Source organism: Gordionus sp. m RMFG-2023, chromosome 5 (genome assembly GCF_954871325.1).
Source record: "Gordionus sp. m RMFG-2023 chromosome 5, tfGorSpeb1-WG-v2, whole genome shotgun sequence".
NCBI lineage: Eukaryota > Metazoa > Nematomorpha > Gordioida > Chordodea > Parachordodidae > Gordionus > Gordionus sp. m RMFG-2023.
Window position 1 is genome coordinate 27,931,364 of NC_088779.1, and position 26,961 is coordinate 27,958,324.

Genomic DNA, 26,961 nt, shown 5'->3' on the forward strand with positions numbered 1-26,961 from the left:
TTCGGTCATTTTATTTAATATATAAGGACTAAAAACGATTTTTTGGAAATAATACGACCTTCAATTTTTTTAAAAAATTTAGTAGACATTATTAAACTCTTCCTTTATATTTATAAAAAAAAATTGGTCTGGGACGCGGCCATCTTCTATCTCAAAATCGATAAAAATGTTTAGAAAAGTGTATAAATATTTTCCCGAAAGGGGGCGTCTTTGTATAAAATTATATATTAATAAGTTTTTAATGGTTTTTCTTGAACTATTTGATATAATTAAAAGGATTATTCATCTTGTAAGTGAAAATAACAATAAATGGGGCTTTCATTCAATTATAGAAATTGTTTATCGATAAAAAAAATTCAATTTATTACTTTATTTATAATTTTATAAAAATTTTTGCCCATATAACATATATTTAATAAATATTAATAAAATATGTTCAATTAAGTTTCGAGTTCTTGAATATATGAATCAGAATCTTGTGCATTTCATATATGACGCCCTAAATATTATAAAAAATTGATATAATTTAAATTTAAACTCACTTTTAAAAGATTCTAATTTTTCGGTAGCGCATGTACTTTCTTGTGACGACAATGTAGTATAACTACGGCCAGTAGCATTTAACAGTGAAACTAATGTTAACATATGACATTTGGGCAAGCAAAGAGTGTCGTCTATACTTAGAAATGTAAAGGAATTAGAAGGTCCGGATGGGTGTAGAAACTTTATATATATTTCTTCCTGCTTTTAATTTTTCACTAAAACAAAGCTAACCACCAATTAGAATCATAAGGATACGTTAGGTATCCTGATATTTCTTCGATAATTATACTTTCATCATTATATGATAACTATTCTAAAGTACTTTCTATTGAATTGGAATACATTTTACTTTTAAATTATGTAGATCTGTTGGAATCAAGGTGTGTATTTTGTGTGTTCCAGGTATAGATCTAGTTTTTGAAAATCTTTTCCTGAGTAATAGATCTTCGTAATCATAATTTATTTTGGTCATCTATTCAAAATATATGACATTAATATTTTCTTTAGCTAACTCGTACAATTCATATGATGTGTACTTTGAGTAAGGCCTTGTAAACTAGCTCTAGCGGCTAATCTTTTAACAGTGCCACCAATCCCATCACAAACACTTTTCCCGTGTGCTGTAGCAGAAAAATGCCATTTCGCCTGTACCTCGAAATCCATCTCATGATGGCAAATATTAATAAAATTTTTACGATTTTTATACTGTGCAGCGGATCCACCGGAAAATAAAAAATTTTATTAATTAAAAAATTTAGCAATGTTTTTTTAAAGTTATGTACTGCTATTGTATTGTGTTGCAAAGATTCGGATATCATTACATAATTTAGGCAACAAATATTGGCAAAATTATCTTTATAATATATAACAATAGGGTGAACAGTGGATTGAGCCCTATTCCAATGATAATATTGTACTTCATCCTAAAGTATAAAGCTATAGTTTTCTTAAAAATCACAAAATTAAATATTGGTCTTCGTCGTGGTTCTATCTATGGATAGCCATTGTTTGTATGTTATAAATTCGATGTCCTTAGAACGAAACAATATTTCTATTTGATCGCGTAAATGTGTTGACCCTAAACAATTATCACATTTGCCCATATAACTGGATGGTTGAGGCGAATTACAAATTATTAAGTGTAAAATATGTTTGAATGTTTTAAAGGGCAACATATCATTGGTTAAATTTGATCCAATGATCATTAATTTAAATTTTGGTGGTAGCTGCAATCACGTACATGTGTACCACTACCTTCAACGAGTATACAATTTTTGGGCGAATGCTTGCGAATTTCGAAAAACCAATTTTAACATCAGGCCTCATTTCTTTAAAAAATATATAAAATTTTTTTAAATTATCTAAAATTAATCTCTTATGTATGGTATTCTTTTTTCCGTCTTTGGTCAAAATCGAAACGCAATCTTTCTTGCCTGGCATGATTCTGCTTATTTCGTCCATACAATAAAATTCTTGTGCAATTTTAACTGTATATTCGTCTATAGTTTTTCCAGGCTTGGGGTTAGGTGTTGATAGAAATCAAAATACCAAGAAATTATTAAAAAATCTATTAATATAGTGAGCATGTGTTATTGAATGATTAAAACCCTTTCGCGCCCGAAATATTTCCCATGAACAAAAAATACTTGTACTTTGATATAATAAAATAATCATTTTGACATAATAAAATAATGATTTTGACAGGTTAATGATAAAATATGAAATAATAAATATTGTTTTATAAATTATTATCTCTAAGTACCAACAATTAGTTTCTTTAAATATAAAAATTAATTGATTAAAATTTTTAATGACAAATGATCTCGCTGGGCGCGAAAGGGTTAATCAATTTTAAATTTTTTTATTTATTTTATTGATTGAAACACTTATTTATTTTTATTCTAATTTAGTAAAGCTATGCCGATTTTAGAAAATCCGATTCAATATTTATATTGTTTTGGGTAATTTTATGAAAATACTTTGATTTTGTATATAATTTCATAATAATAATAAATTAATATTTGTAATATTTAAAAAAAATCAAATTATTTTAAAAAATTGAGTAGAGAAAATTTTGATATTATTTTTGGCGTCTATGAAATGGATAAGATTCTGATTCATATATTCAAGAACTATAAACTTGGTTGAATATATTTTATTAATATTCATGCAAAAAATTTTATAATAAAGTAATAAATTGAATTTCTTTTATCGATAGACAATTTCTATAATTGAAAGAAAGCCCCATTTATTGTTATTTTCACTTACAAGATAAATAGTCCAAGAAAAACCATTAAAAACTGATTAATATATAATTTTATACAAAGACGCCCCCTTTCGGGGAAATATTTATACACTTTTCTAAACATTTTTATCGATTTTGAGAATGAAGATGGCCGCGTCCCATACCAATTTTTTTTTATAAATATAAAGGAAGAGTTTAATAATGTCTACTAAATTTTTAAAAAAAATTGAAGGTCGTATTATTTCCAAAAAATCGTTTTTAGTCCTTATATATTAAATAAAATGACCGGAAATTGGAAAAAAAAATAAAATTTTTTTTTTATCTAAAAGTAGAATCTTTGTACGTAATTTTGATATTAAATTTGTTATTTACAATTATGTAGTTTTTAAGATATGCTTAATTGAATGAAGGCAGATAATGGTAAAAATACGTCATTTTTGCCACTTTGAACTCTAATATCTTCAAAAATATAAATGTTAGGAGGCTAAAATTATGGCTATTTCTTAGTTACATTGACCTTTCTTTGCTTACCAAATTTTAAAAAAATCGAAGGGGGTCGGCCGAATCGTGGTTGATTTGTCATGGAATGACCCTTCAGCTAGATTGAACTTATTTGCATTATCACGCGAATATAGCAGTTTGAATAAGCGTAAAATTATTTGGTTCATTTTTTTTAAAAAATAAATGTAAATTTTTTACAATAGGCAAATTTAAATGTAAAAGATTTTATCCATAAAAAAAAATACTTAAAAATGAAAAACTAATATCCAAACCTGCTCCCAAATTTGGATTAGACAAGGCCAAGGATGGGAATAATTTTTATTTCAGCCAGATTGGAATCATTTGCATTATCACATAAATAAATAAATTAATATATTTTAGGTTCTTCACCTCTTGCGATGCCATGTAGTATTGTTAAACCGCTCATTTTGAGCCCATATTTAAAAACGGCTCATTCAATATTTTAGCCAGAAAAATATTGCCTAAGCCTCGATTTTGCTAATAGATATCCAAAACTTTGTTCCTTCTACAGACAAAATCTTCAGGATCGCGTAATATTATTCTGGGTGAAATATTGAGTTATCCATTTTAAAAATTGGCTCAAAACGAGCCGTTTAGCAACACTAATGCGATGTATTATTTAACCCTCTATATCGCACGCTTCTATACCAATAAAGATGGAAATTGCCAGATATTTCTATGTTTTTTTACAGTATGTCAACTTCTTCTTCCTTTCCGTTTAATGGCGATTTCCAAGGTTTAGTTGGCCAGTATTCCCTCTGATTTTTATTTTCCATTTTTGACGGGGTCCTGACTCCTGAGCATCAATATTTGTAAGATCCATTTTTCTCATATCCGCCGCTACATTTAGCCTCCTCATCTCGGGCCTTCCTCTAGGTCTTGATCCTCCTACTTCCATCAAGGTGCATCTCTTTACCCAGTCATCTTTTGTCTAACGTTGGATTACACAATTCTCATTAAAACATCAAATCATTTATTGCAGTATATATATATGTATGTAGTAAAATATTTGATGCGTTGACTCCGGCTTACAAAGTGCAATAGAGGGTTTGGTATTTAATTATTCCAGGGTGTGCTGCTTATTGTTCCGCACAAATCTGATATGTTCGATACTTTTATTTTGCAATATATCCAATAATTTTGTAATTGAAATGAGTATCCTTTAAAAGCTTTTTTTTACAGATGATATTTATAATTTTTTTTTAGTAGATCTAAACATTTTTTTTCCGGTTTCTTCACACACAGTATTTGCCATTGACTTAAATATGCTCGGATGCTTACTATCTGTTAACACATTTCTATGTACTCTCACAATAATCCTTTAGAGTGAGTAATAATGATAAATTCATATCATAATCATTTATTCATAAAACCACACCAAACAAATCACAAATGTTCGATGGCTAGCCTTTACTAGGTATTATATTATACACACATAACCATTAAATTATAATTAAGGAATGCATATAATATTAAAATGTAAAATCATTTAATTGAGATTAAATTTAATGTCTAATTTACAACAGAGCGCAAAATTGATTATTCAAAAATATCCAATATTTGTTCCTTTACACTCTTTATCACTAAATTATGGAAGAATATTAGATATAATGAGAAGCCCTTCTATGAATCAAACTATTTCTAAAATTATCATTTTTTTTATAATGAAGTAATAATTCCTCATATTCAACACGTTTTATGCATTTATCAATAACATATCTTGCAACTGTGCAATTGAAATTTTTTAAAAAAATTTTGTAATGAGACCTATTGTTTAAAATGTGCATTTCCTCTACATAAATCCCTACATTTAAAACTTTGGTCATCTAACCCAACCAATTTTTTTTAGGAAAAAAAAAATCTAAGATTAAAATAAATTCTGGGGGCTTTACTTATGTTTATTTCATAAAATATCTAAACAATTCTGAATATTTTCAAGTTTATATACAAAATAGTATAACTTCTATAATTTACTATACCATAACATAACTCATTTAAATATATTAAAATGATCACTTCATTATGTAGCTTATATTCGCGAATCTATAAAAGTATATATATAAAATTTCTTTTTTTTTTAAAAAAAAAATTGATAAATCACTAATTTTATTTATATAATAACATTAAATCTATTTATACATTATAAGTGTTAGAAATAAAAAAATTAAAATAAAAAAAATTAAGACGCCATTTTATCGGATCAGAAAATTTTATAATATTCGATAAAAAGATGAAATATCCGCTCGATCCGATATAAAATATCGGTACGAAATATCCACTCGATCCGATATAAAATATCGATACACCCATGATATATAACATAAACTAACTAAATATTAATTTTATACTCGTATAAAAAGGAGGGGGAGAGGGGGGTTTCTAATAGTTGTTCCACATAACGAAAAATATGTTATCGCTGTCAATCATAAAAACATGTGATAATCATCATAATATAATCCAAATAGAATGTGATATAAAATGTATGAACTATACAGTATTTCATAAAAGTAGACTGGATTGTTTTAATTAATTATTCGGCACAATTTGTATATCATTTATTTTGCTTTATATACCCACCCCCCCCCTTCCCCCAAAATATCGCCGTTAACGACAAATCACCTAAAGATGACCGCATCCCCAATTCTCCCATAACTACTACCACTAATTTCGACTACCTAAAGCAAGCCCTTATCCTCATGGAGCACGCCCTTCAAAACGAAAATACGGTACAAAATGAGAGAGATTTTTTTTTTAAAGATTAGAAATGATTATTTTAAAAAGCATTTGCGGGAAAAAATTTTGGTAAGAATTATTTATTTTGCAGGAGATATGGAAATTTTTCTATAAAAAATTTGGTGGGCCCGATTTTTTAAATGGCTTAGTTCTCCCCCCCCCCCTTTCATTAATTCTTATAATTAATTTTATATAGACAATGAACAAAGTTAGTAACGCTTAAAAAGGTAATGAATATATTAGCCTTTGATAATGAAATAATAGTCATAAAATATTTTAATGAATTTAGCTCATCTATAAAAGAGTTGATAAAAATATTTAGTCGAGTGGTATGATTTGGAATGGTGCGGATGATGATCACCTTTTAAATTTTCAAAAATAGACACCTTGAATTCAGGCCCTAAAACATTGGTAATAGATATCATTGTTCATCATTGTTCTACCACAATTAAAGTTTTTACTGATCTTAGAGTCATTAGTGATTACTGGGAAAGTATTAGACCCATCTGATGACAAAGAGCTTTAAGAATGTTGAATGGTTACTTGTATACTACTTTCGCAACCTTAGTTACATTTGCATTATATGTAATTTTGTGGACGTACATCTGTAGCATTTGATAAAGATTTATTATCGCACTGACTCGTGCTTTGATGATTTATAATGTCTCACAACATCATATTCTTTCCCAATGTTATAATTAAAGACCGCAGAACATAACCTTCATTTGGCGCGACTCACAGTTATGGCTTCATTAACTCGATATATTTTCGTTCTCATAGCTTATCATATTTATAGCAGTATTTTCCTTTTTGTTTCTTTGTCAGTTCTTGGTTTAGGATTATAAAGCATATAAAATAATAAAAGCTAATTAATTTTGTTTGTATATTTTAAATTAAAAAAAAATGATTAATGAGAAGTTTAAAAAAAAAACTAGTCTCTTTCTTGGTGGTATCTTTATTTTATCAAATATTATTAGAAATCTATACTATTTCCAGGAAGATTGTCATCTAAATTTGACATCGATGACGAATATGTTGGGTGATTTGAGCATTTTAACTTCTGTACAAATAAATTTAGGATTTTTTTGTCAATAATTTATATATAAAATTTTGAATTTCTTAGCTAAGATAACAATATAAAATAAAAAATTGTAATATAAATTTGTACTATATAAAGGAAGATTTTTTGTAGTAGTAGTTGTAGTAGTAGGTAGAGGCTGTGGGTGCTTGACATTTGTTGAAATAGGAAATTAATTAATGATTGTTTCTGCATAATTCGAAAATATGAAGGAGTTATGCTATGTTTTAAATAATTGGTTATAATTGAAATGAATTGTTCCTGCTCAAAGTGAACTATAATAAATAAAATGATTATCTTATGAAATAAAGTCCGATATAATATATATTATATGTTATGTATTTAAATATGTTATGTATTTAAATATGTTATGTATTTAAATGAATAATGATAATTTAATTAAAAGAAAATAAAAGAAAAGAAAAGAAAAGAGATTCATTCTCAAAGGGGAATATAGTCCAATCCAGATAAAATGTTACTATTCGAATTCCTAAAATTTAATAACATAAACATATGGTTATAAGAATGTCCTCTTATCATTGGATAAAACATGTTAGTAAGAAGGAAAATGTTTTTGAAAAAAAGAAAAAAAAATATTATTAATAAATCAAACACGTCTAAATGCTAAAAGTGTTAAAATCGCGGGAGATCTCTGTGTATAAACCTTAAAAAAGCGGGAGTCTCCCGCTAATGGAGGGAAACCTGGCAACCCTGTCCATGATAGAAATATAGTTCCTTAAAAAAATAATCTTCTTTTGGATCACCGGTGCATGATTAAGCCTAACTTTCTTGCCCTTTGAATAATTTTGGGGCTTGAAGTCAAAACCACCGAAACGAACAATAGAATTCTTTAGGTGGGCCGCATTTTTTCTTCTTCTTCTCGAATTTTCTGCTTCTCATGATAGGACGACTTGGTATTCTGGCAAAACGATCTGTGAAAGTGTAATTAATCCCAAGCAGGGAGTATACCTTGGTTCCAAAAGATTAGGGTTTTGTAAAGATTAAAATATTTTACCAATTTCTCTTTTTTTTTTTGGAAATTTTATTAATTTTTATAAAATATGAAATATTTAATGTTAATTTTTTTTTGAATTATAATTTTCCCGTATTTTTTCATCCTCAGAAGTTTTATTGATTAATATTCGCTATGTATCATAAAATCAAAGAAAGAATATGAGGAATGAAAGAAAAAAATGAATAGGAAATTATGTAATTCGATAAAATGCCAATCATTATTAATATTTCTCGTATAATTGTTATTCAAGGCTCAGGCGAACACCTCCCTCGAAGCCGACAAATCACAAATCAACGATATTACGGGGAATGGTGCCGTCAACGAGTACAAGGATACCGGCATGTGTGACACGTCGTCATCGGAAGCCCAGATTAGATTGGCACTCATCAAGCTTTACTACCTTATCGGTTTGTTCGATTAATATTAAATGTATATTTTTTTTCTTCAATATTTTGTCCCGAATTTTCCTAAGGTCATAATTATTAAAAAGAAAGTATTTCACCCAGAATAAGTTCAATTGGCGAAAGTACAACCCAATATCCCAGGGTGGAGCGGGCTCTAATAGCTTTATATCTCAATGGAACACGTTCTTTTACTTTCTACTTCCTATTTAGCGCAATCTCTGATAATTCTGAATCTCAGTAGAGCATGTTCTAATTAATCCTATATCACGATAAACGATTAATTTGCTTTGGTTTATATTATCATTATTTTTTATTAACAGAATTTATTATTGTTTTTTTTCTCTCTCCACTTATTAACTTTTAAATAATAATAAAAAAATCAAAATTTTAGGCGTTCCTTCCATGTGCCTAGAACATTTTCACAGTATAGACGCTAAATTTATTCAATACGATACCTTAGGGTAAGAGCAAATTTTTTTTAAAAAATCATATTTTTTTTAGCTTTTCGTTGACTTATTATTGTTTTATCATTTCTAATTCAAACTTACAACTATATCACTTAATAATTACAATACCATTCATCTTTCTGAGATGCGTTCACGGGAATTGTAGAAAAAAAAGTGAATAACAGGTCAATCTTGCTTCACCGTTTTAGTTTTTTTTTATTAAATAAGAAGAAATAGAACCGAATTCAAATGTTACAGGGTTTGCCATTGTTTTAGAACAGAGACTCATATTAAGAGAGCACAAACTGCGTAAACAACATTTTTTTTATATCTTGTTCCCATTCAATTCGAACATCATATAAAAAGAATAATTAAGAGAGCACAAACTGCGTAAACAACATTTTTTTTATATCTTGTTCCCATTCAATTCGAACATCATATAAAAAGAATAATTAAGAGAGCACAAACTGCGTAAACAACATTTTTTTTATATCTTGTTCCCATTCAATTCGAACATTATATAAAAAGAATAATTAAGAGAGCACAAACTGCGTAAACAACATTTTTTTTATATCTTGTTCCCATTCAATTCGAACATCATATAAAAAGAATAATTAAGAGAGCACAAACTGCGTAAACAACATTTTTTTTATATCTTGTTCCCATTCAATTCGAACATTATATAAAAAGAATAATAAAAGAAATGTAATTATATTCCTTTTTTTACCCATTCTTTCCAACAAATTCCCATTTAAAACGAGCAATTATTTTAAAAAATATAATTTTTTACACCTGAACTTATAATTTATCCAATAAAAATCAGCGGAATATCTCTATAAAATTATTTCAAAAATTTATGAATAAATTTATTTGCTTAAAAATAACCTATAATCTTTTTTTATTAAAAAAATATTTATAAACTTATTTTTGAAAAGCAATAAAGTTGTGACCTTTTATAGAAAAGAATTTTTACATAATTTCACCTTATAAGATTTAGAAAGTAATATAGAACCAAATTTTTTTTCGATGAGGGTTAAGAATGATATTAAGTAATTTTCTTTTTCTAAAAAGACAATCATTATGTCATCCTGAAAAAACTGCCAAATATCTTCATTAATATTTAAAAAAAATATTTTTATGCATGAAAATTACAAAAAAAAAGATTTACTTTAGGTAAAATTTGATCAAAAATCCCTGTTCTTCAAAAATAATAATCTTCAAAGATTTTTGCTCAACTATTTTGAAAGTTTTTTTTGTTTTGTTTTTATCAAACTGAAAATAATCGCGTAACAATTTAAATATTTTTTCTTAATCTTAATCGCACTCGACATTTAAATTTTTGAGTTATAAGTGGATAACAACTTATTAACTAGATTAAAAAAATATTAATCTTTTCCAAAGTTATATAGCATTGTCAAAATTCATCAATAAGGTTTTTCCTTTATTCAATTTTTAGACTTTAATGCTAGATTTTCTCATTTTAAACAGTTGCGCAAGTGGAGCAGCTGACGAAATAACTGCAAGAATTTTCACTGTTCAATTGTTCTCTCTTTTTATAACCCACGAAATAAAAGAGAATCTTTTAAACCATTGCTATTTTATTTTATTTATCTTTTTTAAAAAAAAAAAATAAGAAATTTCGTTATCTACCCCGCTTTCGCGTTTGCCCATTTTTCTTCCCTCAAAACTTGCTTCGAAAATATCATCAAATTTTACGAAAATTCTTACAAAAATGTAAAATTTCGAAGACAAATTTTATAAGATAATACAATTTATTTATAATTATAAATTTAAGCGTTTTACCTATTTTTTTTTAGAAAGAAAGAATGAAATAAAAAGTAGGAGGAAGAAAGATCTAAATGATCACTTTCCCTTGTCACTTTATAGAAGGTCAGTAATGGCGCCAATTTTTTTAAAAAAAATTAAGTTTTTTTTAGAATAATTTATTTTTAAATTTCATTAAATTTGTATTAATTGTTTGAACGATTTTATTTATTTTCACAGATTTGGGATTATAGCGTTACAGTGGTCAAAGTCAATTTTTTTCAAGTTTTCTTTTTATTTTCATGATTTTTTTTTTCATCAAGTTTTTTTTAGTTTAGTTTCGTTTTCAAAACACGAATTTATTTATTTATATAATATAGATTTTTTTTGGCATTTAATGTAAACCAGAGAAAACACCCAATACAATCTTTTTTAGAACAGATACCCGGATCTCGAGAGAGAGATGAAAGAGTGAAAGAGAAGGAAGGAAGGTAGAGAGAAAGAAAGATATTGTACCATCAATACCTTTATTTTAAGAAAATTTATAAAAATTAATTTGGTAATCGATATCGAGTTATTAGGAAATATCGATTGGTGAAAAAAAAATTCAAAATAATTTTGTATCGGCACATCTCTGATGTACATTATTGGTCACATATTAAATGATGATTAAAAAAACACAATGAATCAATTTCCTTGAACTTCGACATTTTGTTTTGGAAAAAAAAACTTACCAAAGGATCTGCTTGTTTTTTTTTGGAAAAGATCTGGAGGTTTCCCTGATAAGAAAGTTATCGATTTACATATATTTTTGGCAAAGGGGGAATAAGAAAGAATTATCTTGGTTCATTGCTAAAAAAAAACAAAGTCTTCTCTCTTGTTTTCCATTATGATTTTTATTTTGAATTGAAAAATGTCCATAGGTGAACAAAACAATTGGGGGCCAAAACTTGTTTTTTGTTTCTCTCTGACTTTTTCAAGTCTGTGCCAACCTGGGATCCCAGGAAAATCTCTAACTTGGGATTTTCTCTCCACTCTTGTTGTTTTCTAGAACTCTCTTGCGTTAATAATATTCATTGAAATTTTTTTTAAAAAATTATTAAGCTACGAAATAAAAGCTTAACGAATGAAACAATAGAATTTCTATTCCTCCTCCAAAAAAAAAATGGAAATTGGAAATTCTTATTTTTTAGCGATAGTATTATTATTATATATATATATATATTATATTGTAATTAATTTGAAATATATAAACAGATTTACGACTTTGTGGACTTTAAACGACACCTGACCCATTCCTTAACTCGCCATTTTATAAGTGTGGAATCCATTTTGTTAGATCTTTTGACGGAGGCCGACAAGTGATAATACTTTCTTTCTTTTTTTTGAGACAAAACATTAAATTATCCATTTTGTCTGTTTAACATTTTGTTACGGACTAACAAAGTAAATAATTTAAATGAACTCTTGAGTTGGTACGGTCAAAAGTAAATAAATAACGCGAATGCTAAATATCTTCTCACTTAGGAGTCCATTTATCTGTTCGCCTACTCGCCTCATCTTGACCAGAAGGCATCTGAGTCAAATTATGCTTCATGCACGACAGGACTGGGCTTTCCCTTTTTTTTTACTAAACATGGATGATATTAAATTTTGTTTTTAAATAATTCTTTATTTTTAATGGAGTTATATGAATATTTTTTGCTTAACATTCAGTTACGAATTGGTGGAAGAGATTCTCGATTCTGTTCCGCTCAAAAATTTGCAAGATTTGGAAATTGATCGATTTTGTGACAATACCGATTATTACATATTGGACAATTACCAATCCAATCAGAAGTTTGATTGGGAAATTTTGTTCGGGCAAAAGAAATAGAGATTAGAATATGATATAGTATGTGGAGAGGAAAAAAAATAAAGAAGGAAATGAATGAAAAGTAAGAAAAAAAGAAGGGAGGGGGACCAAATAAATCAGTCAATAAGACAGAATTTAAATGGTCAATTCATATGGATGGTTTTATTTTGTTTTCTCATAAATGCTATAATACAATTTGTTGATTTTAGATTGGATTACGAAAAGGTCATAGAGGAAAATGGCTACCAGGAGGTTTTATTTAAATACAATTTTTCATAAATTTGTGTTTTTTTTAAAAAAAAATTTCTCGAGTAGAAATTTGATTTTCAAAATAATCATTGAAAAGGCCCTTCAAACCTCAGAATAATAAAATGTTTGAATTAAAACAATAATTAGGGGCGTTTTGGCCTTTAGAATCGCTTCTGTGATTTTGTTCTGTTTTTGAAAATCGGTTCCTGACAGAACGGTGACCTTCAACAATATTTATTTTTGGATTTGAATAATTTGATTTATATTTTTATTTCTGAAATTTTTATATAAGAATATACGGTATTTTTTTTTTGAAAGAAACAATGGATAACTCTTCGTAACCGTATCCTCCACACCCTGACCATATGCACTGTCATGGGTTCCGACAAATACGCGTCGCAAACGCGTCAATCATCAAACCTATCCCATCAACCCGGTCGACCCACGCGTCCATTACCCTACCCGAAAAACGACCCAAAATTTGGGGAAACGCCCGAATTTTTAGCGCACTACAAAAAAGAGTGCATTTTCAAATCGCTCGTCATAACTTTCGTGGATATCTTAATCCAGCGGCGCGAGATGGCCCTTTATTTCGCTCATTCCAAAGATAACACGGACAAAGAATCTGATCGGGATGACAGCCATCCTAGCGCGAATCAAACGCCTAACAGCAGAAACGAAGATTTGAAATTTCAAGTTAAAAAAGAAATATGTCAACTAGGACGGGTTCATAGCACTCTACAATCGGGGGGAGGGGGGGAAATTAATTTTCAAAGTTGTCCCCTACATTTATAATCAAGCTTTAGAGATTATTTTGGAATCTAGAGATTTTCCCCGCCAAAATCGTTCAGCCACATTTTTTTTGAATTGTTGAGAGGTATGAAACCGTTCTAGGTATTTTTGCGGAATTTTGGTCCCCTTGATGCGCAATAGTATATATTTCTTTTAATAACTAAATAAAATCTTGAGTTTTTAGCTTAATTATTTGACTCTAATTATGTATAAAAAAGACAATTTTTTTTTAAATATAAAAACAGCGAAAGAAAAACAATTCAAAAATGCTTATTATTTTAACGTAATTTTGAAATACACATTAAATTAATAAAGTGAATATTTCTATTATAGAAAAAAAATGGCAAAGTTAATTATTTTTATATAAAAATTTAATATTACAAAATGAGCGAATATTATAATTGATTATGAAATTATATGAAATTTCCAGAAAAATATTGGTAGATAAAAATAATTTACATTAAAATATTGCTGGATTATATTTCCCGTAAGATTATAGCAGTAATAAAAAATTTGAAAAAAAGGGAAGTTTTTTTTTAAATTAAAAAACACATTTCTTCTTTAAAAACAGTTAGATTATTTTCACCCTCTACATCTAATTAAAGTATGTTATCTTGAAATAAAAAAAAATGCAGAAAACGTTAAACTTGTAAATAGACTCAGTTTGAATTTACTAATTATTTTTAAAAAAATAAGGTTTGAACATAGCCGTTAAATCATCGCTAGACATACAGAAAAATCTGTGATGGTGACTATAGTAGTAGGGATGGAAAAAAAATAATGATTTTAGATTTTTTTTATTTTACTACTACAATCTTATGGAAAATCAAATCTACCAATATTTTATATTTAATTTTTTATTAGGCATCATTATGTTGTATGAATAGACATAATCGGCCCTAATTTCCATTCCAAGGTGTTACCGCATATTTAAGAATCAGCCGCAGCACTCCAGGTTATCCTGCTTAAAAAACGATATTTTTTGAAGGAAAAAAAATATGGATGTTTTAAATTATCAAATACATAATGTTAAATTATACGGCTATACCATAGTTTAGCCATGAATTTACGTATCGCGTGAGAGACATTATGGTATTTCGCGATTACTATAAATGAGGCCTAATTCTATAATCACTTTTTTCCCGCCTGTTTTAATACTTTACTTTTTTTTTCTTCATTCAGAAATACAGGCTTTACGGACCCTTCCCTTCCAACCTCCCAATCTACCATTTCAGTGATGGTCTTTACCTGAATCCCATTATCAATTGCGTTTCGCTGGCTATCGTCATCAATTTTATCCTGTACAATCCATCGTCAAATCACACTACGCCAGATCACGTGGATCGCCCGAAAGATGGTTGGTTAACTAAATTTTAATTTAATTGCCTAACTCATTATATTGAAGACAAACGTTTATAATACATAAATTTGACCCAAGTTTTTAAATGGCCTTTCTTACAGATAAGCCAACATCGAATAAGAAATTCGTTATTGGCAATGTTGGAATCGAAACATAACGAAATAATATTTGAATAGGCCTACTATAAATTAGGAGCATTTTTTCTACAGAGAGAAAGAGGAACGATGATGCGATATTTGGGATAGCACTCAGTGTAACGAGATGTTATAAAGATTTTTGATATCCTTCACCCCGTAAATTCGAACCGAGATCGAAGTAACCGGTTTGATTCTAGAATTCTATATTTTAAAGAGGGTTTGTGAACCGGCCCATACTTTTAAAGGGTTCGAATCTCTGCCTTACCATTTTGATCGAAGAGTATGGGAATATGATAATATCCCATTTATTAATCTTCCTCATTTGAATAAATCTATTTTAACATTAGCTTTATTAAAAAAATATCCCCCATTTTTTGAAAGAATTTGCCGTAAATTAGTCAAATGTAACCTTTTATAGCAAAGTAAATGCCAGTTAAATTTTTGTTTCTTTTACTGCTAAACAATGAAATCCAGAATGCGAAAATAATTCCGACAATCAGATGATCGATTTGTTGAGGAATTTTAAGGGGGTCCGTTTGGTCTCGTTCTCCAAGGACGATACCAAGTTGGCTAGTAATGAGGACCAGAATCTCGAAACAAAAAATTCTCAACCGACTGAACTATTGGACACTGACAACAACAGGCTATACGAGATCATCGAAAAAATGATGTTTCCAAACGATAATAATGCCGCCATTATTAACTCAAAAGAGATTGGAGATTTAAATCTGAAAAGACAAGATAAAAATATCAGGGCCATTTACAAGCAGAATATTGAGCACATCAAATCTTCCTTCCAAAGTTTTAATGAATGATTTATTATTGATCTACTTTAATTTGTAATTTGAGGGTATGTATTATTGATCTGATTCGCATATGGGCAAAAAGATAATGTTAGTTCTTATAATATAATGATATGAATATATTGATTTGATTCGAATTCATCATACGGGTTGGGTTATATAGGTTACTTTGATCGAATTTATATTTGTTTTAATTTTATTTTATTTCTAACGGACATTTTTAAAAAATAAATAAGCTATCACCAAATTCATAACAGACGATTACAAGGACAAAATTCAATTTTCGTCTGTTTCTAGTTTACCTCGTTTACACGAAATATCTCAGGGATTCCCCACATATTTCAATTACAATCAACGTTCAAACCACGCCGCCACATTGTCTAATCATAATCATTGCAACAATCTAAAATCCTCCACTAACAAAATCGATTCCGATAATTTCATCCTGGAAACGGCATCCAAAATCTATCATCTTAGGTTCGTTGTAGAGGTAAATTTATCCCTTTGCTAGAGAAGATTTCGCGTTATATACTTTTGTTACTATAGTTAAATTTAGTTTAGGTTCTGACTTCATTTTGCGCGTTGATCTAGGATCTCTAATAAATAATAGAATAAAATACAGTAAAAAGAAAAAAAAACATAAAAGAATTGAAGATAAAATCAGAAGAAAAAAAGGAATAATAAATAAATAAAGAAAATAGAGCAGACTTAATTTAGTTGGGGGAGAGAGCGAGGGTGGTGAATAAACAGCCGAGCTTACTATCCCGAATTCCGCTTCAAAAAGAAAGCGTTACGGAAAATATAATGTATATGATATTTATATTTAAAAATAAATTAAAAACAACCGAAATAAGACTTACGGTCTGACTTGCCTCTACCTTGGTTCCATATACCGACTATTACAACCAGTCAAAATTCGTGCCAACAAAAAGATGCAATCAAAAAAAAAACAAATCCCTCACGGTTCCAACAAAGCCGATAAAGATGGCGCTAATTACTTCGAAGATTCCGAAATGATAGTTAAAAAAATAAATATTATAAATTTTTTTTTCAACGGTAACCACTTATAGTTGGGTAAAAGCTCTACCGGCTGAGGCTAATCGAAATTTTAGCCGAACTGTCACCTCAGCCTCGAGGTTTCTACTTAAAATTTAGTTCAACTTTGAAGAGAGCAGATATTAATCACTCAATACTTAACGAATTTTCTTCGGCGTACAGCCATAGATTAGGTTAAATTAGCCGATTTTTAGCCAATATCCAACTATAGTGTCCACCAAAAATTAAATTTATTTGTTCATACGCTCACACTCCCCTTTAATAGTTAAATAGGACATTTACTTGAAATCAAATTGCCTAAACTTAGAAATATAGTATGGGTGTATATAACCACTCTCTCATTTCTCCTCATTAATTTTCTTTGTACCTACTCTTTTCCGAAACAGAACCAATTGTACGAAGACATTCGCGTACTTCTAGTCCATCTTAACGTACGCGTTTATACAGACCTATCCTGCGCGATAAAAATGATTGCTTTCGATATAAATACTTACTTAGAACAAAATCAAAGTTTCGCGCATCCCGATCATCCATCCTCCCCTTCCGCCGAAGAACCACTTAACGAAATAGTGAACGCGTTTGAATTAGGAAGTTTGGGGAATATTCTAGAGGTAATATTTGGCTCATCTCATATTATTGGATCCTCTTTGGTTGTATAAATTAAAATGATTAGTGGATTTTATATGGCTCCCTTTCTATTGAATGGACTCGGCTGATTCCATTTAATCGGTGCTCCTGGTCATACTTGTCCCAGTTTTTGGTCTGAAAGACCACGTGGTGTCAAAATCACTGTCCACTCTATTAAATCGATTATTGAGAATTTTGTTGCGTATATTTTTAACCTCATTTTATTTTCCATGAGGGATATACCTTTGGGGCAGGGTTTCCATGTCTCCACCCATCATTGGGAGACTCCCGCAATTTTTTAGTTTATACGCAGACATCTCTCTCCCGCAAAACTACCGTAATTGGAAATCTACCGCAATTTTTTTTTTTAGTATTTTAACATTTTTAATAGATAAATAATAATTTTGAGATATTAATTGATTATTTTTATATTTTTTTTAAAATATTTATTCGAAAAACATGTCTAGTTTGTAAATTTATTTTTATCCTGTTTTATTTTTATCCAATAATAAATTACCATTATTTCATTAATATAAGTCAGTACAGGGGAGTATATCAACATCGATTGCAATACAAAAATATTCTCAAATAATAAATAATAAATAATACAGATGCAACTACATTTGCGGAAATCGTATACATCTATCATGTAGTTCAACATTCACAGAGCTATATCATCACAATGTGGGTCGAATCTTTTTCTTATGATATTTTATAAATACAAACCTTACTTGTGGCAGAACAAAAATGAGCAAGGCTATCACAAGTGTTTTAGTACCCGAATCCTAGGGGTCAATTCTAGACTATTTGAAAGATGGGCATCCATATGCAATTCTAACAGATACAACTAATAAGGGAAATATTAAAACATTTCCCTAGATCCTTCGCCATTTCAACAAGATTAAGAACATTTCAATAAAACTCTTAAAAATTTTTCCACGGATAGTGAAAAATCTAACGATGTAGCTAGCCTCATAATGGTAAATATAGCTGATTCAGGGTTATCAATGATTTACATGTCAGCTTTCTGCGCTGATAATGCCTCTGTAAATTTTGGCAAAAACTACCGAATTGAGGCAGCACAATAATGAATTAATACCAATTGGCTGTATATGCCATATACTACATAATTCTTACAAGGCAATAAATGTACTATCTGTGGATGTCGAAATAATTGTGATGAAATGTTTTAATGAATTTAGTCATCAACTAAAAGAGTTAATGAATTAAAAGAGTTGGTGAAGTGGTCTGACTTGGAATGGTGCGAGTTGTTGCGATATATACCTATCAGATGGTTGTCATTAATACCTGCCATCGATAGAATTTTAAAATTAACCCTTAAAAAAATACTTCTTAAATAGAAATTTTAAAAGCTGTCCTAAAATTTTGAAAATTTTTTTCGAGTATGAAATGGCAGAAGCATATTTGGGATTCGTTTCACATGTAGGAAATCTACTTCATGCAGTTAATATTTAGTTGCAATCAGAATATTTTTTAAAAAATTCACAAAATCATGATATAGCTCTGTTCATCTCTACTGTTAAAAATTAATAATAAATTTTATGGCGCTATTGCTAAAATATTATATTAAAATGTTCAAATTAATATATTTTTAAATAAAGCAGATATTTTTATTAAGACACTTTTAGAATATTTACAATCAAAATTTGATTTTAATATACAATTGTTTAAATATTATGACCTTGGAACAAAAACCATCAATGGATGGTTTTTATAATTTAATAAATATATTAAAAATACAGAAAGACATTGATTTCTTGTTTTAGGAGATTGAATTTTCTCTATTTTTTATGATTCGCCAAAATACTTAAAATTAGATGGTCTAAAAGCAGAGGATAAATGGGTAGAATTTTTTCGTAATAACGATAAATCCCCATGCTTGGAAAAAATATGCGAGTATGTATTCTCCTTATCCCATTCTAATGCCTCATCCGAGCGCTTTTTTAGCCTGATGAGGACTGCCGGGAAAAAGGGGAGATTGCTTTAACAACATTAGAGGCCGAGCTAATGGTTACATAAATATACAATATGTCATGCCAGGAATTTTATAAATATCTCAATCGGTAAACATTTAGTTCTATTATTAAAATCTCAAATAAAATATAATTAAGTTTTAGCAATGGCGCCATAAAATTTATTGTCAATTTTTAACTGTAAAGATGAACACATCTGCAGCATAATTTTGTGAATCTTTGTAAAGATTCTTCTGATTGCAACTACACATTAACAGCATGTAGTAGATTTCCTACATGTGAAATCATTCCTAAATATACCTCTGCCATTCATTATTGAAAATTTTTTTAAAATATTAGGACAGCTTTTATAATCTTTATTTAAGAAATATTTTTTTAAATGTTTATAAAATTTTAAAATTTTATCGATGGCGGGTATTAGGAACATATCGCAACCAACATTGTGCTGACTCAATTCTGTAAATACACTCTGTTTTTACCAAATTCACTGAGGCATTATCAGATCAGAAAGCTGACATGCAATTTATTTATAATCTCGAATCTGCTATATTTACCATTATATGGTTAGCTATGTCTTTGGATTTTTTACTATTTGAGGGGAAAAAATTTAATAGTTTTATTGAAACCCTTAATTTAGATGAAATAGCGGAGCTTATTAGATGCATCTGTTAGAATTGCATATGCATGCCCATTTTTCAAATCGACAGGAATTGACCTCCTTGATTTAGGTCCTAAAACATTGATGATAGCCTTGCTCATTTTTGTTCTACAAGTATAGTTTTCATTAATATTAGAGTCGTTAAATATTATGGGGAAAAGATTTTACCAACATTGTAATGTTAAGTATCTCTGTGAATGTTGTACTACAAGATAAGTGATTACAATTGCCGCAACTGTAGTTTCATCTGTATTATTTCTTATTTTAGGAGTACCTTATTATGTATTTAAACGTGATAATTAAGCCACACACACGGTAGATTTCCAATTGCGGTCGTTTTGCGGGACATTCGCATAAAATATATTTTTAATTGTAAAATTAAAATCGTTTTTTTTTATAAAATTTTATCTTGTTTACATTCTTTTATATTTAAAAAAGATCGTTGGTTTTTTTATATATTTTAATAAATCAAAGATGTTATTTTTTTTTGAAAAATAGTTACCGACTTTGTATTTATATAAACTAAATAAATAATAAAAGGCGGATAATTAAGTCAATTAAAAATTTTTTAGCAATTATTATATTTCTCCCGCATAATACCAAATTTCTCCCGCAATTTGAAAATTTTGACATGGCAACCCTGCTTTGGGGATAGGGAGGGGCATGGGGAAAATAATTTTTTAACTCACCATTTTAAATATGCAAAAAAAATTTTAGAAAAATATTATTTATTTAATTTATACAAATTAATAAACAAGTTGTGAAATCTGAGCATAATTATTCGTTATATTTTTTGTGGAGATCCAAGAAAATTTACTAGGAATCATTAATTTACAATGTCTTTCTGCTGAAAGCATTACTAATTGTATTTCAAAGCAACTTGATGAATTAAATAATAATTTATCGAATATAATAAATCTGGCTGAAATGGAGGAGTACAAATCCTCCTATAAAAAAATTAATAAATAAGGGCCTTATATACATTTCTACAACCACAAGTTGCTTGGTTCAAAATTGGTATAATAATATTGTTATCATATTTGATTTAGCTAATACATTGTATAATTTTTCTAGGCGTTTTAACGTATCCTTTAAATATTCAGACCATACTCTTAAGAGACTTTTAGACCAGAGGTGGACTGGTCATTTAGAAACAGCTCGTATCATTGATAAGAATTTTTAGGCTATTGGTGAAGTATTAGTTTACTTCTCTAATGGAACTTCTAATTCAAATGATGAAATCATGATTCTATCGGAGCCTCTGGTCTCTTATCTCGAGGTATTATTAACAATAGATCTACTAAATAAGTATCTACAGTCAGTAGATACATAATGGATGCTAAAAATTGTACCGATTCCACAATTAATATATTTAAAAATAAAAGAGGTGATAAATTATGGCGTGTTACCTCCAAATTATTTTCTCTCATTAAGGAGGCTGCTTTGAAAACAATCATATTGCTTATAAGTCAATCTTTTTTTATCATCATTTATTATGCAACCAAGCTAATAAACAATTATTTATATTCTGGAGTTGTAGCGAATCCAATTTTTCCTAGTAACCGGATTTTAAAATTTTTTAGTTACCCGGCGGGATCCGATAACGAAATGATCCGAATAGGGGATATCCGGACCCGGTATACGGATTTTAGATTCAGTGCATCCCTATTGATATATTTTATATATTAATGCATTACGCGTTAGTTAATTTATAAATACAATTATATAACCATGTAAAGCCCGAACATCTATCCAAATTGAATCTGCCGAAAGACCTCTATTTAAAAATATCGACCAGTTATCAAAAGTCGTTTTGCGAGCTACATAGGATGCTTAACACGGCGTCGCAATACATAAATTCCTTGCAAATACCTAAATCTTGACTTCATATTTTTTTGAGACGAAACATTATTTTTTTTAACATCTAAAATAATCTATCTTTTTCTCTTCTTTTCTTAATTTTTTTTTTATACAATGATCTTTTTCCACATGTGCAAAGAAAAATCCAAAATTATTATTCGCGCAAATATTTTTAGTTTGTAATTAAAAAATATGGCATTTATGTATTCAAATTACAGATTGGAAAATATCAAAAACCATAATTATTTTAAAATCAAATTTGGTAAATTCCAATTTTCATTTTAAAAACTCTGAATTATTTTATTTTTTGTGACCAATTTTTATTCGCTGGAAATTTTTTTTTACCAAATTTTTTTTAGCTAATTATTTTACTTAGCAAAAAAAAAATTATATTTTTATACAAATCGTATAATTTATAAAAATCGCTTAAATGATGTTTTTATCACGTTTGTACCATATTTGTACATTAAAGACATGATTATTATTTTTTTATAAAGTTATCTTAACGAATATAATATTTTTTTGCTCATTAGAAATGAATAGTATAATAATAATAATGGTATCAAAAGCGTCGTCCGACGAAAACACATGAATAAATATTCTTCTGTTTTTTTTATGGTAAACTAAGAATAAAAAAATATATATAAGGTCTAAAGTATTAAAAAAAATGGAAGCAAAGGAAAATCTCAGTAGTCTTATTTTTAGATTTTCAGTATATGAGCTTGATTTGACATGATTAGCTTAGCAGTGCTGTATTCTATAAATGAGTATCGGATGTAACCGATGAATTAATTGGCGATATAAGTTGTGGAATATTTAAATTTTTAATTTAGGTCGGAATTATATAGATATAAAATTGATAAATCATTCTTCTGCCGCAATTATGTGGCTGAACCTAAATATGATAATAATCTAATATCATAATAGACTTAAAAAGATCTGAAAAATTCGATACTTTAACTGGTGTTGTTAAACGGCTCGATTTTAGCCGATTTTCAAAAACGGTTAACTCAATATTTTAGCCAGAAAAACATTGCCTAAGTCTCGAGATTTCGCTAATAGATGTCCAAACTTCTTGAACTATAAGCAAAATCTTCAGGCTTGTCTAATATTTTTCTGGATAAAATATTGAATTAGCCGTTTTTAAAAATCAGCTCGAATCTAGCCTTTTAGCAACACTACTGTTTGTCTCATTCCATTAATCTATAACCTATTAATTCTCTTATCAAACATAGTTATAATCAGAGACCTGTACCATTTGTACTGCCCGGCCCGGCCCAGATTAAAAAGTTTTCGGCCCGGTCCGGATTTTTTTCCAAAAATTTTTTACGGCCCGGCCAGGGTTTAAAAATTTTAGGCCCGGCCCGAATATTTTAAATTTTTAGGCCCGGCTCGGAATTTTTAAAAATATATTCGACCTGGTATATTCAAAGAATTCATTATTTCGTGTTTTATCATATTTTTCGGCGAGTATTATCATTTAATAAGCAAGTATATTAGCTAATATTGTTAAACGGCTCGTTTTGGGCCGATTTTTAAAAACGTCCGATACTATATGTCTAGACCTTTGCTCCTTCTATGAGCAAAATTTTCAGGCTTGCATAATATTTTTCTGGATAAAACACTGAGTTAGCCGTTTTTAAATATCGGCTCAAAACGAGCCGTTTAACAACACTAAATACTTTATTTTATTTTTATTCTAAACAGATATTTAGTATATTACAAATTGATACTATAAAAAATTTGTGTAAATAAAATTTTGAGAATATACTATGTATTTATAAAAAAAATAAAAATGATATTTTTAATAAAAAATATAACATATTATATATTATATAATAATGTATTTAATCCTTTGCGTATTTATTACATGGCAGGAAAACTATAATTTTATTATGTAATAGATACTATGAGTGTTAGCTAGTGTTAACTCTCACCAAACATTATATTAATCATAACTATATATAATCATTATAACCATATCTAATTGACGAATATAATAATTCAAGTTGTATAAATTTTTAAAAAAAATACGGCCCGGCCCTGTATTTTTAAAAATTTAAAATGCGGCCCGGCCCTGGTATCCGGACTTAGGGCCGGGCCTGCAGGTCTCTGGTAATAATATTAAACTTATCAATAATTAGGAATGTAAATCTCCTTGTAAGTCATAAAGGGAAATCTATGGATAAAAACAGGTAATAACGAAAAACAAATGAAAAATGTGGAAATTTTATTTATAAAAAATTTTACCATGCAATATTATTTTTTTTGATGTAGACTATCAATGTGTCAACTGACTTAATTTCGATTGTGTCTATCTTTTGAGGAAAGACCAAATCGCATCTTCAACATCAAGAATTAATCAGGGATGTGAACCCGGACCCTGAACCCTCTTATTTTGGCTGAACCCGGACCCTTTTTAAAAGTGGAGGTCCAAGGGTTCTAGGTGTCATAAAAAATTTTAAAAATAAAAATTTTTTTAAAAAAATAATATAAATTTTATTAACTTTTTTTGTGGAAACATTTATTTTATCTTCGCGTTTTTCTTTTAATTTTCTTCCTGGACTTCCATATATCATAAATTATTTTCCAGTGTAATAATATTTTAATGTAAATATTTATTAATATGCTATGTTATAGAAATATGCTATGTTATAGAAATATGTTGATTATTTTGAAAGTGAATTATTTTGTAGTACAAGTAATAATATTTTAAGTTAATGATAATGCACAAAACGTTGGTCCTTAATTTGTATGATGCTAGAACGATTATTAAGTTAGAAAGATTTTGTAATGATTTTATTATAGGAGCATGTGAGGTCATTTTGTCGGAAGATGATTGGTGCCAAATAAAGAACCTTACTAGTGTATTAGTTCCTTTAAAAATAACAATATTAAGATTACAATCAGAACAATTATGTTTATTTAATTTTAAGGCATATGGATTAGATGTCAATTAGATTAGGAAAATTTACAGTCCTTTTTATACGAAACATTAGCAAAACATGAAATTCGAGAGCAACAATATTTGCGAAATAGTGCTGTATATGCTTTTATACATTTAAAATTTTATTGAGTATTGAGCAAAAACAAATGGCCAAAGACCATCTTAAGGATTTATGGCATACGCAAAATTCCATACAATATATTGGAGGTTACGGCAATACCTACTGGTTGTAGTGATTATAATAATAATGATAGCAACATTGATGATCTTGAAATTTTACTTTAAATAGAGAAAAAAAAATCAAATCTTCATCAGATAGAAAGGAGGATCAAAAAATGCCTATTGCATCTTTAATATTATATCAGAAGCTATAGAATATATAAGGATATTATAAATATTTTAAAATTCTGGAAAGAAAATTCTTCAATATATCCAGAATTATATATCTAATCTAGAATCTTCATGGCTGTACCGGCAACACAAGTACAATAATTTTATAAAGATAACGAACGTGAATTTTAATCTTTGAAATATATATTGTCTACTTTAAGTGGAAATCTCAAGGATGATATTTTAGAAGATATTATGATTGTGCGAGAATAAAACATTTAAAATATAAATTATTTCATTTTAAAATTTTTCATTTGTAAATTATGAATATGTATATATTGAAATATAAAAATAAATGAATGAAAAAGAAAATCTTATTTTGAGTTATTATTTTTATGTTCCCTGAAACCGAACCCTGTAACCGGGTCCTTTCAAATTTTACCTGGATTCTTTTTTTTTGGTCGAAGGGTTCACATCCCTGGAATTAAGCAAACAGTCAATTAGAGATATCTAATAAAATGGATATTCACACTGATGAATCCGATCTTCTTGTTTTTATCAAATAATTTTTCGAGATTGTGAAAAAATGTTTTCATTGTAATTTAATTTAGTAATGAAACATTAATAATTTAAAACTTATGATAAATATAAATCTAACATATAATAGTTGAGTATCCCAAACAATACATTTATAAGAAAACATCATTTATATTGCTTAATCACAAGCTGACTTTTATGGTTGTTTAAATTATAATAGTCTTGAATGCCACCTTGTGGATGTGGATTTGTAGGTAAGTGATTTAAAGCTCTTCTACCATAAAAACAAAAAAATTACATTTCTATTTAAAAATAACACGTATATTAAATAGAGATTCGCCCATTAAGGTTGAGTATCTGGCTGAGATTAGATCTTTTGAATGCTTATCGATTGATACCCTATATTCCACATATCTACTTTCTAAGGCTAAAAGAAACAATTTTGAAAATAAATAATAATATTTAAAAAAGCGAAACGCTCGTAATTTATAATAAAATTCCTCTATCGTCATTACAACATGATAATACCGTTTTATCATTCCTTAACTTAAAACCCTAATTTTTAGTTATCCTTTAAAATCCATATGATGATTCCTGATAGGTCTGTTCCCTTTAAAAATTATGGCAAATCAGTCATTATTAAAATAAACGTATTTCTGAATAATTTTCTACTACTTTTATATACAAATTCTATCAACAAATTCATATTCATGCCAAATATTAATAACTTTTTTTATATTTACAAATTTTTTTATAGTTTGTAGTAGAGTATTGATAATAAAATTTTTTTTTAATATATAAAGATTGATTACCATTAAATTTAAAACTGTAATTAATAAGGTTATGTTATCGCCGCCAAAGATAACAAGATGGGCGAGGGGGGTGGGGGTAGGTAAAAGTCTATGAGAGGGTTTTGTCTACAGGGAGTATTCTGTCGTGTAGACATTGCTAAAACCTAATTTTTGGATTTAAAAATGTGTATCCTTTCTAAAAATATGGCATTTGG

At 28.4% G+C, this 26,961-nt stretch overlaps 1 protein-coding gene across 2 annotated transcripts in view; it reads left to right on the forward strand.

Moving 5' to 3' along the window:
• LOC135930467 (N-alpha-acetyltransferase 25, NatB auxiliary subunit-like) overlaps positions 1-22,447 on the forward strand; it is a 43,516-nt gene extending 21,069 nt beyond the window's left edge. The window contains exons 13-27 of one of the 2 annotated variants that reach the window (XM_065467268.1): positions 5,936-6,036; positions 8,387-8,543; positions 8,932-9,001; positions 10,621-10,720; positions 10,991-11,035; positions 12,008-12,111; positions 12,467-12,589; positions 12,815-12,857; positions 13,173-13,550; positions 14,829-15,003; positions 15,618-15,944; positions 16,183-16,436; positions 16,801-16,965; positions 17,389-17,613; positions 22,021-22,447. In XM_065467268.1, coding sequence (XP_065323340.1) covers positions 5,936-6,036; positions 8,387-8,543; positions 8,932-9,001; positions 10,621-10,720; positions 10,991-11,035; positions 12,008-12,111; positions 12,467-12,589; positions 12,815-12,857; positions 13,173-13,550; positions 14,829-15,003; positions 15,618-15,944; positions 16,183-16,436; positions 16,801-16,965; positions 17,389-17,613; positions 22,021-22,164 — 2,411 coding nt within the window. In that variant the 3' untranslated portion in view covers positions 22,165-22,447. Of the gene's footprint in view, positions 1-5,935; positions 6,037-8,386; positions 8,544-8,931; positions 9,002-10,620; positions 10,721-10,990; positions 11,036-12,007; positions 12,112-12,466; positions 12,590-12,814; positions 12,858-13,172; positions 13,551-14,828; positions 15,004-15,617; positions 15,945-16,182; positions 16,437-16,800; positions 16,966-17,388; positions 17,614-22,020 lie in introns of those variants that run through there. The other variant, XM_065467270.1, reaches the window with a different exon arrangement.
• The last annotated feature ends 4,514 nt before the right edge of the window (positions 22,448-26,961 follow it).